Genomic DNA, 21,116 nt, shown 5'->3' with positions numbered 1-21,116 from the left:
TGGAGATTGTTGTCTACATTACCACTATGCCAAACTTTGGCACATAGATCAGTGAAGTAATAGGATTATTATAGAACATTCTTATTTTTTAACCAAAGCCAAGGTTTGCATTACGGGGGTTTGAAATGGAAGGAATGGAAAACTTTAATGAGACTCAATATTCCCAAGTGGTACATAGCTTGTTACCGCATTAGCATCTACTAATAATCTATGATTAAAACTGCTTTTCAACTATTTAATTTATTTCTGCAGGCACTTAAGGTTCTGCGGACATCAGAGTTCCTTCCCTACGTGGTGTTTATTGAGGCTCCAGATTACGAGGTCCTCAAAGCCATGAATAAGTCTGCCAAAGAAGCCGGAGTGATGACTAAGCAGTTAACGGTGAGTCCCAGACAGACTGCACAGTTGTATCATAGCTACATCATTGTTCCAGTTAGCAGAATATGTTGTTTGAAACACGTTAAAATGTATGACTGGTATGTTGAACATGCATTAACCCTAGCAAATCATCATTTTTAATTACAGTTTTTCTCAATTGCTAAAACACTAAAACCCATTGGCTGAACAAAGTTCTCAGTTGCCTGGACTCATTTAGCTAATTATGCAGTCTGTTGTCAATACCTTAAACCATTTCACATGATAAAACACCATTTGTAGACTTTTCAGCAAAACTCTAAACACATTCTCATTCTCAAAACACATTCTGCACTCTAATGCATATGTCATCCATACTGGTAAACACAAGTGGCAACAATCAAATACAAATAGAGAACATATGTCATTGATTGAACACAACCACTCAAAATTGATTTAACCTGTTTCAAATGATGCGACACAACCAATATAAGCCAGTTCAGAGAGCCAGCAGGTTGTTGAAGGTGGGAAGGAGAACGTCTGAGAATGGATACTGTAGTACAGTGCATTGTAGGCTGTATACTGTACAATGGATGAATTGTCTGGCCCTGAACATTGTGCTTTACATTTATTAACAGTACTGACTGCTCAATAGATTTTGACTGGTTGCAGGTTCATATCAACAAAGAACAAGAATTACAGTATCACAGAGACAAGTTTGTGAGATGCAGGGTACAGTACTGTAAAAATAGGGGTACAAGGAGGAGGAAGAACAAAAAACAAAAGAGCAAAGCAGAGTAGTATTTTCTGATAAATTTTGAGCTACTATGATAGAATATGTTTTCATCATCAAAGTACATTGATGGAAAAATATGAATATTTTTTTTAAATTAAAAATGTACTTCTCCCTGAGAATTGTATGTTTTCAACAATGTGTTTTCTATTTTTCTGTGTATTGTTTACTGACTGCTTGACAGTGTATATCATTTTGATCACTTTGTTTATGATTTGAGAGCAGTGTTTGATTTTGAAAACAGGTAAAACTGTTTTGAGGCGAATGTTTCATTTTGCAAGAGGAGTCAGAGGTTATGTAAATAGTGCATGAAGATGAGGTTTTGGAAATGGAGCAAGGTTTCAGTAATTGTGTTTTAGCAATTGAGAAAAACTGTAATAAGAACACCAATTAATTTCTGACTGTGTACCACTAATCTCAGTGTTACATCACCCCTTGTTACCGTCTTGGTCATGTCATAGTATCAATTCGTTCCAGTCATTGGCAGCAGAGAACTGGAACTGGCGGCCAAAGGAGGTGTTGGCTTTGGGGATGACCAGTGGGATATACCTGCTGGAGCGCTTGCTACGGGAGGGTGTTGTTATAGTGACCAGTGAGCTGAGATAAGGCGGAGCTTTACCTAGCATAGACTTATAGATGACCTGGAGCCAGTGGGTCTGGCGACGAATATGTAGCGAGGGCCAGCTGACGAGAGCATACAGGTTGCAGTGGTGGATGGTATATGGGGCTTTGGTGACAAAACGGATGGTGCTGTGATAGACTCCACCCAGTTTGCTGAGTAGAGTGTTGGAGGCTATTTTGTAAATGACATCGCCGAAGTCGAGGATCGGTAGGATAGTCAGTTTTACGAGGGTATGTTTGGCAGCGTGAGTGAAGGAGACTTTGTTGTGAATTAGGAAGCCGATTCTAGATTTAATTTTGGATTGGAGATGTTTAATATGACTCTGGAAGGAGTTTACAGTCTAGCCAGACACCTAGGTATTTGTAATCGTCCACATATTCTATGTGAGAACCGTCCAGGGTAGTGATGCTATTTGGGCAGGTGTCTGCAGGCAGCGATCGGTTGAAAAGCATGCATTTGGTTTTACTAGCGTTTAAGAGCAGTTGGAGGCCACGGAATGAGTGTTGTATGGCATTCGAGCTTGTTTGGAGGGTAGTTAACACAGTGTCCAAAGAAGGGCCAGATGTATACAGAATAGTGTTGTCTGCGTAGAGGTGGATCAGGGAATCACCCGCAGCAAGAGCGACATCGTTGATATATACAGAGAAGAGAGTCTGCCCGATAATTGAACCCTGTGGTACCCCCATAGAGACTGCCAGAGGTCCGGATAACAGGCCCTCCGATTTGACACACTGAACTCTATCTGAGAAATAGTTGGTGAACCAGGCGAGGCTGTCATTTGAGAAACCAAGGCTGTTCAGTCTGCCGATAAGAATACGGTGATTGACAGAGTCGAAAGCCTTGGCCAGGTCGATGAAGGCGGCTGCACAGTACTGTCTTTTATCGATGTTGGTTATGATATCGTTTAGTACCTTGGGTGCCCCTCAGCCACGCTCGTGACCAGCTCGGAAACCGGATTGCACAGGGGAGAAGGTGCGGTGGGATTCGAAATGGTCAGTGAACTGTTTGTTAACTTGGCTTTCAAAGACTTTAGAAAGGCAGGGCAGGATGGATATACAGTAGGTCAAAAAAGTATTTAGTCAGCCACCAATTGCCACCAAAATACTTATTTTCCACCATAATTTGCAAATAAATTCATTAAAAATCCTACAATGTGATTTTCTGGATTTTTTTTCTCATTTTGTCTGTCATAGTTGAAGTGTACCTATGATGAAAATTACAGGCCTCTCATCTTTTTGAGTGGGAGAACTTGCACAATTGGTGGCTGACTAAATACTTTTTTGCCCCACTGTAGGTCTATAACAGTTTGGGTCTATAGTGTCACCCCCTTTGAAGAGTGGGATGATCGCGGCAGCTTTCCAATCCTCAGGGATCTCGCACGATACAAAAGAGAGGTTGAACAGACTGGTAATAGGTGTTGCAACAATGGCGGTGGATAATTTTAGAAAGAGAGGGTCCAGATTGTCTAGCCCAGCTGATTTGTACGGGTCCAGGTTTTGCAGCTCTTTCAGAACATCTGCTAACTGGATTTGGGTGAAGGAGAAGCTGGGAAGGCTTGGGCAAGTAGCTGTGGGGGGTGCAGAGCTATTGGCTGGGGTTGGGGTAGCCAGGAGGAAAGCATGGCCAGCCATAGAGAAATGCTTATTGAAATTCTCGATTATCGTGGATTTATCGGTGGTGACAGTGTTTCCTAGCCTCAGTGCAGTGGGCAGCTGGGAGGAGGTGCTCTTATTCTCCATGGACTTTACAGTGTCCCAAAACTTTTTTGAGTTAGAGCTACAGGATGCACATTTCTGTTTGAAAAAGCTAGCCTTTGTTTTCCTAACTGACTGATTGTATTTGTTCCTGACTTCCCTGAAAAGTTGCATATCGCGGGGACTATTCGATGCTAGTGCAGTCCGCCACAGGATGTTTTTGTGCTGGTCGAGGGCAGACAGGTCTGGAGTGAACCAAGGGCTATATCAGTTCTTAGTTCTACATTTTTTGAATGGGGCATGCTTATTTAAGATGGTGAGGAAATGACTTTTAAAGAATGACCAGGCATCCTCTACTGACGGGATGAGGTCAATATCTTTCCAGGATACCCGGGCCAGGTCAATTAGAAAGGCCTGCTCGCAGAAGTGTCTTAGGGAGCGTTTGACAGTGATGAGGGGTGGCCGTTTGACTGCGGACTCATAGCGGATGCAGGCAATGAGGCACTGATCGCTGAGATTATGATTGAGAACAGCAGAGGTGTATTTGGTGGGCAAGTTGGTCAGGATAATATCTATGAGGGTGCCCATGTTTACGGATTTAGGGTTGTACCTGGTGGGTTCCTTGATCATTTGTGTGAGATTGAGGGCATCTAGCTTAGATTGTAGGACTTCCGGGGTGTTAAGCCATATCTCAGTTTAGGTCACCTAACAGAACTAACTATGAAGATAGATGAGGGGCAATCAATTCACATATGGTGTCCAGGGCACAGCTGGGAGCTGGGGGTCTATGACTTGCGGCAACAGTGAGAAACTTATTTCTGGAGAGAAACATTTTTAAAATTAGAAGCTCGAACTGTTTGGGCGTAGACCTCTATCATAGACCTCTATCACCACTATCATCACCATGTTGTTCCTCCCATGCAGGACTCTGAGCTGAAGAGGACATTGGATGAGAGCGAGAAGATCCAGCGTGCCTACGGACATTTCTTTGACCTGAACATCATCAACGACAGCCTGGAGGGAGCCTTCTGCGGCCTGAAGACGGCACTGGAGAGACTGAGCTCAGAGCAGCAGTGGGTTCCTGTCAGCTGGGTCTTCTAAAGGCCAATCAATCAGAGGTCAGGGCTAGAGGTCAGGAGGTCAGAATAGGGGGTCAAAGGTCTGAGGAGTTGGCAGGTAGAGTGGGACCAATTAGGAGAGAGTAAATTGTAAAGGAGTGGAGATTCCCTCAGCAGCATGTAATGCTATACGATGTGAAAGTTACGTCAATTTTAGTTCCGTTTCCTGTTTTGAAGGCTAAAAATGAGCCTCAAATTTGCATCATCCAAGTCATGAAAACGTGGCCATTTAAGATGTATGTGAAATTGTATACTCTTCCATATGATGGTTTTCAATGTATTTGATGGCCAAGAAGAAGTATGAAGCTGAAAAGTGAATGCGTTTCATTAGAACTACAAATCTTTCGGCAGCTCGCCAGGGCTACAATTATTTTTCTTTTGCATTAAAAAAAGTACCGGCTGGAAATGTTCATTAACAAAAACAGCGTAATCTAATATACAACACATCAAAAAGCCTGTAAGTAACGAGTTCTTACTGTGAGAGTTAGCTACTGCGTGATCTACAATGTCAGCCCACATCTGGAAGACCCTGGATAAAAATGTGTTTTAAACACGTATTTGATAGTGAGGGACACATTCAACCCGACATCATAAGTTTTGTTCCTTGACATTATGGATCTGCATTTGTTGATGGGAAATGTTTTTTGTTGTTGGTGAAACCGAATAGTTTACGTTTGTTTGATGAAGGAATCCAGGCTACAGTTCTTTCCACAACTTGGCATCAATAAAGAGTAAAAGTAAAAATGTTTCATGTAAATCTTAATAGAAATGCCTATTTGCAGGACGAAACGAGTAAGTTCTCGGCTAGAGAATGCATGCTCCGGCATGCTGTCAAAGCAGCAGGAGACGAAGTTCAAAGGAGACTTTTCTACCTTTCTGCCATGTGTCTTACTTCTTGAGCGTCAAATATTTTTAGAGAAGGCATTGATATGACTAAATCACGAATATGAATATGATGTTATATCATAAATATCTTAAATCACATTGTTTTCCTGAATTTGATTATAAAGTCTTCATTACCATTCAAAAGATCTGGGCCCGGTTTCCCAATAGTTTCCCAATAGTAACTTAGGCATACAAGTGTTTTAACGCTTCTATCGTTCCTACATCGGCCGAATATGTAACATGCGTTTCCCAAAACACCACGCAGAGAGAATGTTTGCTAAATGTGTCGTTGGAGCGTGTGTCGATGCTGATAGGGTCGAAAGAAAGCCTGTGCTGCTCTCGGATCAGCTTTAGATATTTCCACATATGGCAGCAAATATTGTGGCTGCTTATTCTAAACACGTATCCAATAATAATGCACAAAATTTGGCACATCATTGCACATGTTGCTACACATAATGACAAATAGTGAGGCCAAAATTACAAAGAGTAGCTTAACCTAAAATTAGCAAAATATAACTGATTGAACATAAAATGTATTTCAATTTGATTGAAATACTGTATATAGGTGTTAGGGTCATCGTCGTGGAAATGACCGGACCAAGGTGCAGCCTGGTGGGCGTACATTTTCCTTTATTTATGTAAATGTCGCCAACAACACAAGAAACAAAGAAACGACCATGAAGCTTCCTAGGGCTATAGTGCCACTAACAAAGATAACTACCCACAAAATACAAAGGAAAAAAGGCTGCCTAAGTATGATTCCCAATCAGAGACAACGATAGACAGCTGTCCCTGATTGAGAACCATACCCGGCCAAAACGTAGAAAAAGAAAACATAGAAATAAAGAAACTAGAATGCCCACCCTAGTCACACCCTGGCCTACCCAAAATAGAGAATAAAAGCCTCTCTATGGCCAGGGCGTGACAATAGGCCTATCCAGCCTATATTATTTATATTTTAATGCAGTCATCTTAGTTTTCATTTGAAGCATTTTTTGTCATTGTTTGTAACAATTGCAAAGACATTGCCAACTTTGTATTTGTAGTCGACTTCGTTCTGAAATTATCGGTGGTCACAGAGACACAGCTAAACATCTTAACTCTATGTTTAGCGGAGATCTCTGTATGAGTGGGTGGTTAAGATAGCGCCGACCAAGGCGCCTCGCCTCGAGCTCTGATAAAACAGGTTTCTACTTTTTGTTGTGTATTTCTACTGTTTTTCTCAAATGTTCATAATCATTTTACTTCATGCATTACTACATACACCCGGGTAGAACTATTAGAATATGAATCACTTGGTACTCACCGTCCACCCCGACCTCCCCGAATCCGTGAGAAATCGAAACATTGGACTAGCTTCTTTGGCGAGGCGCCTAGCTGCTTGCGAGGTCTACCTGAGAGTAGGAAGCGAAGACACGAACGGAGACATCGTGGGATCTTAGTGAGATTAAGACGCTGTGCGCCCCTTCCTACATTACCGAGCATATTACTCGCCAATGTTCAGTCATTAAATTAAGAAAATTGACGAACTCAGAGTGAGGATCTCCTTCCAGAGGGACATCCAATCCTGCAACATACCTTTCTGAGATTTGGCTTTCCTCCGACATCCAAATGGATTATATACAACTAGCGTTTTTTAGTGTTTTTTGAAGGATAGGAAGCGGGCTCTCTCTGGCAAGAGCAAAGGTGTTGGGCTCTGCTTTATGACCAATAACACATGGTACGATGGAGGAAATGTACATGAACTTGCGAGCTTCTGCTCCCCCTATTTGGAATACTTGGTCATCAAATGTCGCCCTTTTTAGCTATTGAGAGAGTTCTCAGGGATTACCGCCATGTCTGTGTTCATCCCATCCCAAACCGACACCAAAAAGGATCTCAAAGATCTTCATTAGACCCTGAACAAACTGGAGACCGCATTCCCAGAGGCAACAGTCATTGTTGCGGGGGACTTTAACAAAAGTAATTTGAGAGCTGTGCACCCAAATTATTACCAACACATCGACTGTCTATTTTGTGGAAATTCTACTCTTGACCACTGCTACACACCTTTCGACATGGGTATAAGGCCATCTCCCATCCTCCTTTCGGCAAATCCGACCATGACTCCATCTTGCTTCTCTCCACCTACAAACAAAAACTCAAGAAGGAAGTTCCGGTGGACAGGTCTGTACAGAGTTGGACCAATCAGAATTCACGCTCCAAGACTGTTTTGATCACATAGACTGGAATATGTTTTCGGTCACCTCTGGAGATAAAATCAATGAATACGCCGACTCAGTCACCGGATTCATAAGAAAATGCATAGATGACGTGATACCAATAGTGTCTTTCAAAATGTTCCTGAATTAAAAACGGCAGATTGATAGCAGCCTTGTAGAAAAACTGAAAGAGAGCGATGCTGCTTATAAACAGGGCAAGGATACCAGGGACAATAGATTGGTTAAACAGTACAATAAGACCTACTCAGATCGATTAAGATGGCAAAACACAAGTATAGGGACAGGAGCAATTCAGTGGAGTGGAGGAGCAATTCAAGTGGAGGAGCAATTCAGCGGGTCAAACACAAGGCATGTGTGGCAGGTCACCAATGCCACCCTACCGGAGGTGCTAAACACCTTTTTCTCACGTTTTGAGCACAATGACCCTGAGCTGTCCAGGAAAGCCATCGATGACAATGTGGGCTACACACTCAGTCTCCACTGAGGCCGTATGGCAAATGACATTCTGTCATCATAAAGTGCTTTGAGAGGCTAGTCAAAGACCATATCACCTCCCTCCCCAACACACTCTACCCTCTTGTTCGCCTACCACCCTGGCAGATCCACAAACAACGCAATCGCCATTGTACTGCACACTTCCCTTATCCACCTGGACAAAAGCAATGCACAAAGCAATGCACAAACAATATGTCATCATATTATTATATTAGAGGATGCTGTTCATCGACTACAGCTCGTTCAATACCATAGTGCCCTATAAGCTCATTACAAAGCTCACGGCCATGGGTCTGAACTCGTCCATATGTACATGGGTCTTGCACTTCTTGACGGGTCTTCCATCTCCCCCTGCCACTCCCCCATGGACATTTCCTCCCCACACCCACTCAACGGTTATTTACCTTACATGCTTCTGTATGGACATTTCCCCCCCCCATCCCCCCAACTGACATTTACTCTGGCCCCACATTCATCACTGTTGCAGTTGTTAATATGTATATTATTGATTTTAAAAAGTTGTTTGATTTTTTTTCTTGGTCCCCACACCCCTTATGGCCAGTGCCCCAAACCACAAAATTTATTATAACATTGTGTCATTCTGAACTTTATCCGCAATGTCATTTGTAAAGATTCTAAAGACCTGCATCACGATGCTAAGAGCTTTGCCGTTTGTAAAAAGACGTATTTAGGTGGTTGTTTTGTGTTCTTTGAACGTCCTGGAACTCAGAAAGTCAATCGCTGCTAGTGTAAGTTTCTCAAAACCAAGTGAAAGTGTCTGGACCTTTCAATAGCATGCCATTTACAGTACATCACCAATTTACAGGTTCCGGAACCGGGCCCAGGGACATGGATATGGACGTATGACATAGGAAATAGGAACGCATCACTTTCATGGGGTATTGGTTGGAGGCCTGTTGTAAAGGGCCCATTCAAATGCTCCAGTGCAAGGGGTTTGCCTCATGGTAGACTGTTGCACAAATTATAGTTCCTCCACAGACATGATGTTGAACTGTAATTTCTGTAAAAATGATAAGCCTAATTTATATAAAAAATATATTAACAAAAATGAGGTACAGTGCGTAGCATGTGAGTGATACGAGTGACAGTGTGTTATATAGGTTGAAGTAGGCTTATATATTTAGCAGATACTGTACTGGAGTTCTTGGAGTATAATGAACATTGTTATACTACCAAGAGTTCACTGAACATTTTTAGCCTTACCAAATATTTATTTATTAAAGAAAATTGGGGCCTTACCAAATCTTACAAAAACGATGTACTGCAATGTTTACATTCAGTGTTTCATTTTATGGCCAACTGTAACTATTCTTTATATGAAATTCTGTATATTTGGTCATATGATCATACAATTGTAAATAATTGACAATTGTTGATCTTACTGTACTTATTCGTATTAATGTTCTTTGTTGTAAAAGTAAGATGGCATAGCAATAGCAATACATGATCTGAGATAAATATACACAAATGCATGCATGAATGCATAGGCACACATGCAAAGACATTCACACAGCAATCAACAATGCATCCTTCTGTTGAATTTACCTGGTTGCAGCACATGATCTATTTTCATACTCCGAGAATGGAATATTTTACTGTCAGCTTTCATTTCTTTGTTCTTTGTTGCCATGTTTTTATCAAATATGTTTTTTTTTAAATGGTTTATTGTCTGAGATGTTGGAAATATTCCATTCGTGATCTTTGTAGCATAGACCACAATCAGTAAGTATTAATTTAGCCCCCTAAGGAATGTTTTAGATCATTTAAATCATGTGTAATTTAAATAATGTGTAATTTAAATAATGTGTAATTTAAATAATGTGTAATTTAAATCATGTGTACTTGTTTGATTACTGTTCGCACTTCATTTCCAAAGTTCTTAATGTGGACTATCACTTATAGTGTCTGACTGTTTCTGGGAAGAACATTTGTTTGGACTTATTTATTTTATTATCAATGTTGGTTATACAGAGGCCAAGGATGGACAACTTGTGTTTCATTTAATTCATTTAGCCCCTTTTTCGTGGTATCCAATTGGTAGTTAGTCTTGTCTCATCACTCCAACTCCTGTACAGACTCAGGAGAGGTCGAAGGTCGCGAGCCGTGCATCCTCCGAAACACAACCCAACAAAGCCGCACTGCTTCTTGACTCAATGCCCACTTAACCCGGAAGCCAGCCGCACCAATGTGTCGGAGGAAACACCATACACCTGGCAACCATGTCAGCGTGCACTCCGCCCGGCCCACCACAGGGGTCGCTGGTGCGCGATGGGACAGGGGCATCCCTGCCAGCCAAGCCCTCCCCTAACCCGGACGATGCTGGGCCAATTGTGCACCACCCCACAGGTCTCCCGGTTGCGGCCGGCTGCGACAGAGCCTAGACTCAAACCCAGATCTCTAGTGACACAGCTAGAACTGCAATGCAGTGCCTTAGACCACTGCGCCACTCGGGAGGCCCCCAGATGACGGCTTTTAACAAGAAACATTTTTTCAAACACTTTTTCCCGGTTGCCCGATCTACAATATTATTATTATATAATAATTATTTTAAGAGATCTCTCTGTTGCCAGGTGAAGTTGTGCAGGTCAAAACAGTGAATGTGCTCTTTTGAACGAGATTGTGTAACTCAGTGCTTTAGTGACGCTATATTTGTTCTTTTAAAAAAAAGAGAGTCTTTTCTAATTACAGAAACTATTTTAGTCTTGTGAGGTGTGTTGAAATGCTTTGGTAGAAATCTGCTGATATAACAGCAACAAAAATAAATGGGACAGACTAACTTAAAGGGGGAATTTGCAGATCTAACACCACCAAGCGAACACCCCGGCACTGTTTTGGTCAACAGCTGAAAGACGGGGCTGGAGAAATGTAACCACTCTCAAATTCATAGACAGAGCTATGGACTCAAGGACTGACCATCCATGAGATCAAAATAATAGTTTTAACCTAGCCCTATAAATAGTACACCATATTTTATACTTTTACATTAGGATAGTCTTCAAAATATTTAGAACTGTAAGGGATTTCCTCCTCTTCTTCCGAAGAGGAGAGGCGAGAAGGATCGGAGGACCAATATGCGGCGTGGTAAGTGTCCATGGTTCTTTTAATAAGAAATAGTAAACATGAACAACTGAATACAAAAACAATAAACGTGGAACGAACGAAACCCAAAACAGTACCGTGTGGTGAAAAACACAGACACGGAAACAAACACACAGTGAAACAAACCCAGGCTACCTAAGTATGATTCTCAATCAGAGACAACTAATGACACCTTGCCTCATAGAAATAGAAATCCCCAAATCATAGAAAAACAAACATAGACTGCCCACCCCAACTCACGCCCTGACCATACTAAATAATGACAAAACAAAGGAAATAAAGGTCAGAACGTGACAATAACCTCATGTTATTGCTCACATACTGATTTGATGTGTAGTATCCAGTACATCCACATCTGAGTATTAAGTTAAATGAATTGTTTTCCCTTTGTTAGTGGTGCAGATCATAAACAGAATGAAACAGAAAAATAAAGACTTACTTTATTGAACCAAGTAACCAACTGTCAGTGTCCATCATAGTCTGTTGTTGTGATAGGTCTCTCTTTGTGGAGAATACAGAAAATAGCATTCTGAGGAAGGGGCGGACTGGGACAAAAAACATCTTCAATGTTGATGCTGAGACTGGTGTTTTGCGGGTACTATTTAATGAAGCTGCCAGTTGAGAACTTGTGAGGTGTCTGTTTCTCAAACTAGACACTAATGTACATGTCCTCTTGCTCAGTTGTGCACCGGGGCCTCCCACTCCTCTTTCTATTCTGGTTAGAGTTTGTACTGTTCTGTGAAGGGAGTAGTACACAGCATTGTATGAGATCTTCAATTTCTTGGCAATTTCTCGCATGGAATAGCCTTCATTTCTCAGAACAAGAATAGACTGACAAGTTTCAGAAGAAAGTATTTTGTTTCTGGCCATTTTGAGCCTGTAATCGAACCCACAAATGATGATGCTCCAGATACTCAACTAGTCTAAAGAAGGCCAGTTTTATTGCTTCTTTAAATCAGAACAACAGTTTTCAGCTGTGCTAACATAATTGCAAAAGGGTATTCTAATGATCAATTAGCCTTTTAAAATGATAAACTTGGATTAGCTAACACAACGTCCCATTGGAACACAGATGTGATGGTTGCTGATAATGGGCCTCTGTACAACCTATGTAGATATTCCATAAATAATCAGCCGTTTCCAGCTATAATAGTCATTTACAACATTAACAATGTCTACACTACTGTATTTCTGATCAATTTGATGTTATTTTAAAAATGGACAAAAATGTGCTTTTCTTTTAAAAAAGGACATTGCTAAGCAAACCCAAATGTTTGAACAGTAGTGTATATATACTGTACAATGAGAAGGTTCCATTCAATTGATATTTTATAGATCAATTGTGATGTTTTTTTTCTTCAGAATCCCTCACTTAAATGTACAGTATGTCCCATCTTGAGACAATGTAGACTAATGTCCATCTGTTACTGGTAATATGTGCATTTTCACTGGTTTAACTACAGTATAATAACTGGTCATGCCCCATCGCTACTCCAACTAGTCCTGTGCTTACCTGTAGAGACCATTATTGATGCTGGCAGAGGAGGGTTCCCCAGGCTGGGTAGCAGGAGCAACTGGACACTCCACCGGGCCACAGCTCCATGTACTCTGCACGCTCTCTGTTCTCTTCCCAGGCTGCAGCACATTGAGCTGGGGAAGACAATAAATTGGGAAAACATCACAACCATGTTATTGCTCTAAAGTCAGCATCTAGATAGATAGCTGACACAACAAGATGGCCGAATAACATTGCAATGGCGGCATTGATTTACAGACTAAGTAAGTGCTAATAAGCACGAGTGCTAATAATACCAGAGACTTGTCATGTCAATGATGTAGACTGCTATATATTATTCATAGAGAGAGATTCTTGTTTATGTGCTGCTGGCATTGTCAAATCAATAACATATTACTTTAACAAATATCAATGCTAAGTCTAATGGGATACATTTCTCCACAAGGGAAAATGTATTGTCTGGTGTAGCGGACCCTGGGCTCCCGGCCAGCTTTGGGAGGGCTCGTTAATTTGGTGCAAACCAACTTTGTTACTGTGTTGAAGTCTCTCTCCGAGCTACTTTCCCCTGATGGATCTACAGTCTGGGAAACTGCACAGGTATTACAACACTTAGTTTGGGTCCCAAATGGCACCCTGTTACCTACAGTGAGACTAGGGTGCCATTTGGGACGCACATTTGTGTATTCCCAACCAAAGATACTGTACTTCTATTGAACAAAAGTCCCATGCTGTACAGTAGTCTCATGAAGTAACTTGTGAAACAGTACAGTATGGTATCTTAACTCATTTTCTTTCATACAAACAATGCCCTCCTGCTTAAACATTAAGGGAAGTCATAAAATGTGATATGCTGCAGGCATCTTCTTGGTATACTGTGCACACTGAGCACAGAGCAGTATACTCTACCACTCTGACATTTGCTTTCTTCCAGAATGGTATAATATAATGTATGTCCTTAGTGATAGTATATGTGTCACACCCTGATCTGTTCCACCCATCTTGTGCTTGTCTCCACCCCCACCAGGTGTCTCCCATTTGTCCCCGTTATCTCCTGTGTATTTATACCTGCGTTTTCTGTTCATCTGTTGCCAGTTTGTACTATCACGACTCAGGCTAAGACCCAGATGCAGACACAGGAGGCGGATAGTACGAGTCTCAGAGTTTCTTATAGTACAAACGGCAGGCAAAAGAGTAGTTGGGGCAAGAAAAGGGTCGGCAGGTACAGGACTGCGGGCAGTTTTAGGGTCAGGACAAGCAGAAAGGTTAGAACTGGGAAGACTAATACAAATAAAAAAAGATCACAGGACAGGACAAGAGGAGATAATGGGGACAAATGGGAGACACCTGGTGGTGGGTGGAGACAAGCACAAGACAAGTGAAACAGATCAAGGTGTGACAGTACCACCCCTCTAGGGGCGCCACCTGGCATCTTACCTGGGCACATACCTGGTTGCCCGGGGTGCCGATGGCTGGGTCACAAGTTGTCCATCCCGTTCCTAGCGGGGACCCAGCACCTCTCCTCCAGGTCATAACCCTCTCAGTCAACCAGGTACTGGAATCCCCTGCCTCTAGGTCGAACACTCAGGAGGCGCCTCACCGTGTATGCCGGATGGCCATCGATAAGATGGGGCTGGGCCTGGAAACAGGAGACAAAGGGCTGTGAGACAGGGGTTTAATTCTAGATACATGAAAAGTGGGATGTATACGGAGGGTGCGGGTCAACAGAAGATGAACAGCAGAGGGGCTAAGGATTTTAAAGATGGGGAAAGGGCCGATGAAATGGGGGGAAAGTTTACGAGACTCCACCCAGAGGGGCAGGTCCTGAGCAGGGGCGCAGGGGTCTGGTGGAGAGCTGCCTGTCACCGATACCTGGAGGTGGTCTTGAGAAGAACGGACAGGGCTGTCTTCTGGGTACGGCGACAGTGGTGGACAAACATGTGGACCGAGGGTATGCTGACGTCTTCCTCTTTTTCAGGGAATAGCGGGGGCTGATATCCCATGGAATACTCGGAAGGCGAGAGACAATTGGCCGAGCAGGGAATGGTGTTGCAGGTGTATTCCAACCACACAAGTTGCTGGCTCTAGTTGGTGGGGTTGGCGGAGACAAGGCAGCGAAGAGTCCTGATTGGCTCGCTCTGACTGACCGTTGGACTGGGGGTGAAAACCGGAGGACACGCTGGCCGACAACCCAATGAGGGTGCAGAAAGCCTACCAGAACCGTGACGAGAACTGAGGCCAGCGATTGGAGACCATGTCCACCAGAAGTCCATGGATCTGGAAGATGTGCCGCACCATGAGCTGGGCCGTCTCCTTGGCTGAGGGTAACTTGGGAAGGGGAATGAGCTTTGGAAAACCTATCTTCCACCGTAAGGATAGTGGTGTTGCCATCTGATGGAGGGAGGCCAGTGACGAAGTCCAGGGATATATGAGACCAGGGGCGGTGAGGAACAGGGAGTGGCTGAAGGAGGCCAACCGGAGCTTGCCGTGGAGTCTTATTCTGAGTACACACAGTGGAGGCAATGACTAACACGGAGACTTCAGAAACCATGGTGGGCCACCAAAAGCGTTGTCGTACAAAGGCCAGGGTCCAACGGGAGCCAGGATGGCAAGTCTGGAGGAATGAGTCCAATCCAGGGCCGGGGAATGGGCAGAGTCCGGGACAAACATCCGGTTAGCCGGGGGACCCTGTCCCGGGATCCAGCTGCGAATGCTGCACCTCACGGACCTGGTTCTCAATACCCCAGATGAGTGCAGCCGCTAGACAAGAGGTAGGGAGGATAGTCTTGGGGTCTGACGGTGTAGCAGTGGGGCTAGAGAAGCGTGAGAGCGCATCCGGCTTCACATTCTTGGACCCTGGGCGATAGGAGATGGTAAAGTTGAACAGAGTGAAAAGCAGGGCCCATTGCGCTTGCCTAGAGTTGAGGCGCTTGGCGGTGTGGAGATATTCCAGGTTCTTGTGATCAGTCCACACTATGAATGTATGTTCAGCCCCCTCTAACCAGTGTCTCCAATCCTCCAATGTCATCTTGAGTAGTTTTCGATTTCCCACGTTGGAGTTCCTCTCAGCGGGGTTAAGACAATGGGAAAGGAAAATGCAAGGACAGCCCCCAATCCAACGTTCGAGGCGTCAATCTCCACCACGAACTGACGGGACGGGTCCGGATGGACTAAGATGGGAGCTGTGGTGAATCGATTCTTGAGGTTTGAGAATGCCCGGTCAGCTGTTAGAGACCACGTGAACGGAAACTTGGGAGAGGTGAGTGCGGAGAGGGGGAAAGCCAAGGTGCTGTAACCCCGGATGAAGCGGCGGTAGAAATTAGCAAACCCCTGGAAACGTTGCAGCTGCACTCTGGATGTGGGTTGAGGCCAATCCACCGCCGCTCTCACCTTGTCAGAGTCCATCTGCATATTTCCAGCAGAAATGACATACCCTAGGAAGGAGATGGCGGAGTGATGGAATTCAAATTTTTCAGCTTACATTTTTCTGCATAGTTAAATAAAGGTTAAATTCAACAACAAAAAGATGATTCTCTAGGAGACGCTGAAGGACCTGTCTGACGTGGAGGACGTGTTCTTGAGCTGACTGGGAAAAAACGAGGATGTCGTCAAGGTAGACAAACACAAACTGGTTAAAAATATCACGGATCACATTGTTGACCAGGGCCTGGAATATTGCGGGAGCATTGATCAGTCCGAATGGCATAACTAGGTACGCATAATGCCTGGTAGCCGTGTTAAAAAATCTCCCATTCGTCTCCTTTCCATATCCGAACCAGATGGTAGGCGTTTCGAAAGTCCAACTTAGAGATAATAATCGTCCCCTGAAGAGGTTCGAAAGCAGAGGAGATGAGTGTTGGAGGGTAACCGTTTTTAACCGTGATGTAATTTAGCTCCGGTAGTCGATACACGGTCTCAGGGGCTCAGGGTTTTGTCCTTCTTCTCTACAAAGAAGAACCCTGTGCCAGTAGGGGAGGCAGATGGACGAATACTCCCTGCAGCAAGAGAATCCTGAATGTACCTGTCTATGGTCTTGGTCTTCGGACCCGGCACGGATTAAAGCCGCCCCCGAGGCGGTGTAGTACCCGGGAGAAGGTCGATAGCTCAGTCGTAGGGTTGATGCGGAAGGAGAGATGTAGTGCGGGCCTTATTGAAAACCCCCCAGATGTCCTGGTACTCTGCGGGAATGGCGGAGAGATCCGAGGCTTCTCCCAAGCCTACAACTTGGAGCCAGCAACTTGTGTGCGTGAAATACAACTGCAACACCATTCCCTGCTTGGCCACTGGTCAATCGCCTTTCAAGTGTTCCATGGGATATCAGCCCCCGCTCTTCTCTGAACAAGAAGAAGAGGTCAGCATACCTTTAGCCCAAATGTTCATCCGCCGCTGTTGCCATACCCGGAAGAGAGACACTCTTTTCAAGAATCTGCGACAAGCGGAGCACCCACCGGATCCCTGCTCCCCGCTATCTTCTCGGGCAGAGGGTATGACTGTCGACTCGGGACCTGCCCCTCCGGAAGGAGTCTCGTAAACTTTCCCACTGTTTCATCGGCCCTTTCCCCAACTCTAAAATCCTTAGCCCCTCTGCTGTTCGTCTTTGCTTGTCCCGCACCCTCTGTATACATCCCACTTTTCATGTATCTATAATTAAACCCTTCTCACAGCCCTTTGTCTCCTGGGTGTTGTGGCCAAGTGCTGAAGCGCTTAACGTGTAAAAATTGCCTGTCCTCGGTTGCAACACTCACCATGAGTTCCAAACTGCCTCTGGAAGCAACGTCAGCAGAAGAGCTGTTCGTCGGGAGCTTCATGAAATGGGTTTCCATGACCGAGCAGCCGCACACAAACCTAAGATCACAATGCACAATGCCAAGCATAAGCTGGAGTGGTGTCAAGCTTGCTGCCATTGGACTCTGGAGCAGTATAAACACATTCTCTGGGGTGATGAATCATGCTTAACCATCTGGTAGTCTGACGGACGAATCTGGGTTTGGTGGATGCCAGGAGAACCCTACTTGCCCAAATGCATAGTGCCAACTGTAAAGTTTGGTGGAGGAGGAATAATGGTCTTGGGGTGTTTTTCTTGGTTCAGGCTAAGCCTCTTGGTTCCAGTTAAGGGAAATCTTAGCATGCTCCAGAGATGTCTGTAAGTCTTTAGCTGACACTCCAGTATTCTTCTTAACCTCATTGAGCATTCTGCGCTGTGCTCTTGCTGTCATCTTTGCAGGATGGCCACTCCTAGGGAGAGTTGTGCTGACAGTCTGCATTTTAACATCATAGTCATTGTATAATTTCAAATCCAAAGTTCTGGAGTACAGAGCCAAAACAACTAAAAATGTGTCACTGTCCCGATACTTTTGGAACTCACTGTAAATACATGGATAAAGCGATACTCTTCTAAACGTCCACTAGAGGTCAGTGTTATATAATGCATTTTCTGAAGGCATCAACAGTTCACATAGGTCCATTCTCATGGGCTTGTGCGTGAACCTGTCTGCCTGCCTGCCTGCCTGCCTGTGCTATATGGATAACGCTCTCTACACTCTTAGAAGAATAGGTGCTATCTAGAACCTTAAAGGGTTATTCGGTTGTCCCCATATGATAACCCTTAGAAGAACCGTTTTGGTTCCAGGTAGAACCCTTTCTACTGACGGTTTGATCTGGAACCCAAAAGGTTTCTCCTATGGGGACAACTGAAGAGTGTATACTGTATCTAAATCCATACCCTATCTCCATAATGGCATGAAATGATGATGTCAAATTCATGTTTTTACATTGAAAAAACATGTGCATCCATAAAGTGTGCTTCCTCCTGTCTATTTGCTGCATTGTACCTTCCTTGCCATGATCCATAGATAGGCTCCCACGAAGTATGACTGTGCAGATAATATTACTCTGTCTAAAACAAGCTAAATGTATTCTGGCAAAATAGTTATTTTTCAGAGTTGTATTTGCTCAATTTAGTGTTTATACTTAACTCTGCGTCATTGCGTTTCACCCTGCACAACATTACTTTTATTAACTCTCTGCAGTGTTGTCCACTATTCTAGAGTTCATTGTTTAGATTAATTTTTAGTTCTACCAGTGACATTACATATTTACTCTGACTCATAATACTAAATAAATTGACTCTGATCAGGGTTAAATTGACTCGGATCAGGGTAAACACAGAAAAATACTATTGTAATACAGTGACCTGAAACTCCTGGTTTGCAGGCCACATTAGGCCTGCAAGTCACATTATTCTGGCTTGATGTTTAATTCCTATTGGAATCCAGCCAGAGTGGGGATATTCAACAATTGGAATATCTTTTCACCCACAACCTGCATTCAGAAGGATTGCCAGGGTTAGAAATATAAAGAAATGACACTACCTAAACCATCTAAAATAGAACAATCATTTCAGTAACAGGTGCAATAAGTCCAACTAACAGATTGGATTACTTTAGAAAAATGTATGTTATTTATCTTTGTGTTGCATACGGTTAATTTATCAATCTATGTACATGCAAGAACACAGATATTGAAACAAACCATTTTTAAAATTCAAACTGCAGTAGAGCACGCTGGAGATAATGATCATGAATGGCGTGGTTTTGAGTGTTTTACTCAACACAGAGTGAAAAATGGCAGAATCGTGCTCAACTCTTGGAAATTAACAACACTGGGTTTCTTTTACACAACCGAGTTTTAAGTTCACTCTGCAGAGTTAATTTTATAGTAAAATAATATTAACTCTGCTGTAATGACTCTCCATTATTTCCTGTGTAACAAACAAGCCAGCAGCGGAGATTGTAAAGACTATACGGCCTTTGAGCCACATTAAGTGAGGTCAGTCAATAAGTACTGCTGGGTATCAATGCCCATGATAATGTTCTGACACTGCTATGATTACCTATCAATAAGCCAATAAAGAATACCTGATAATGAACTGAAAGCCATTTTGACTGTTTATGGACATTCGTGCAGTAAGGTGTCTTGTCCCTTTCAAAAATGTAAAGTCATAGCTGTTTCCTCTGAGATATGGCGATGCATACATGAGATTGGAACAAAGCTTTTGTTGGACAAAATGCTTCCAACTTGAATTACCTTGAAATTGATTGTAAAAGAAAAAATTGTCAACGTCTCAATCGCCACAATGTTTTTTTCATTTCTCTATCCGATCCTTTGGCTGCAATCAGAAATAGGCTGTCTGTGTAAAAGGAGCCGTATTATCTCTATAGAGTGGACTGCCTTTAACACCTAACCCAAAGTCCTCCTGACTTCAGAGTCTGGAAAGGCTATTTAGATGTTGTCGGCACAATGCATCGATAATGAAGGGGATGTGCTTTTTTACTGATTGGTTCTCCTCTGTGTCTTTCTCACTCAAACACCCACATGGACCACCACACACAGCCACCAACTGTTGGATTTTCAAATCGAAACAAGGTTAGGTCTCAAGCCCCCAGAAAAACAAAACGTTTGAGAGAACCAATCAAAGCTCAGCACCTTCAGGAGCACATTTCTGTGCGGATACTGCATTTGCAATGGCTTCCTGCCCAGACCAGTGTGTCACAGCTCTCCCTCGCTGTGAGTTGCTTCAGTAAGGCTATCTATAGAGTACTTTCGCTGTCAGATATTGTATAGGGGTATCAACAGAATCAAAAAAGATATATACACACTCCCATTCAAAAGTTTGGGGTCACTTAGAAATGTCCTTGTTTTTGAAAGAAAAGCAAAAAAAAATTGTCCATTAAAATAACATGACATTGATCAGAAATACAGTGTAGACATTGTTAATGTTGTAAATGACTATTGTAGCTGGAAATTGCAGATTTTCTGTGGAATATCTACTTAGGCGTACAGAGGCCCATTATCAGCAACCATCACTCCTGTGTTCCAATGGCACGTTGTGTTAGCTAATCCACGTTTATCATTTTAAAAGGCTAATTGATCATTAGAAAACCCTTTTGCAATTATGTTAACACAGCTGAAAACTGTTGTTGTGTTTGAAGAAGCAATAAAACTGGCCTTCTTTAGGCTAGTTGAGTATCTGGAGCATCGGCATTTGTGGGTTCGCTTACAGGCTCAAAATGGCCAGAAACAAATAATTTTGTTTTGAAACTCGTCAGTCTATTCGTGTTCTGAGAAGTGAAGGCTATTCCATTCAAAAAATTGAAGATCTCATACAATGCTGTGTACTACTCCCTTCACAGAACAGTGCAAAGTAGCCACCCTTTGCCTTGACAGCTTTACACATGCATGGTATTCGCAAAAATGAGCTCCGACTGGGAAAATACGTTTTGTGCGGTCATCCGACT

The 21,116-nt window shown here is 43.2% G+C and overlaps 1 protein-coding gene across 4 annotated transcripts in view; it reads left to right on the top strand.

Annotated features, from left to right (window-relative positions):
• LOC112224098 (MAGUK p55 subfamily member 2-like) overlaps nt 1–6,269 on the top strand; it is a 126,395-nt gene extending 120,126 nt beyond the window's left edge. For all 4 annotated transcript variants that reach the window (XM_042305916.1, XM_024387402.2, XM_042305915.1 and 1 more), the window contains 2 exons: nt 253–381; nt 4,388–6,269. In XM_042305916.1, the coding sequence (XP_042161850.1) occupies nt 253–381; nt 4,388–4,564 (306 nt within the window). In that variant the 3' untranslated portion in view covers nt 4,565–6,269. The remainder of the gene's footprint in view (nt 1–252; nt 382–4,387) is intronic.
• Nucleotides 6,270–21,116: the final 14,847 nt, after the last annotated feature.

Source organism: Oncorhynchus tshawytscha, linkage group LG25 (assembly GCF_018296145.1).
Source record: "Oncorhynchus tshawytscha isolate Ot180627B linkage group LG25, Otsh_v2.0, whole genome shotgun sequence".
NCBI lineage: Eukaryota > Metazoa > Chordata > Actinopteri > Salmoniformes > Salmonidae > Oncorhynchus > Oncorhynchus tshawytscha.
This window is presented reverse-complemented; position numbering and strand designations above follow the sequence as displayed.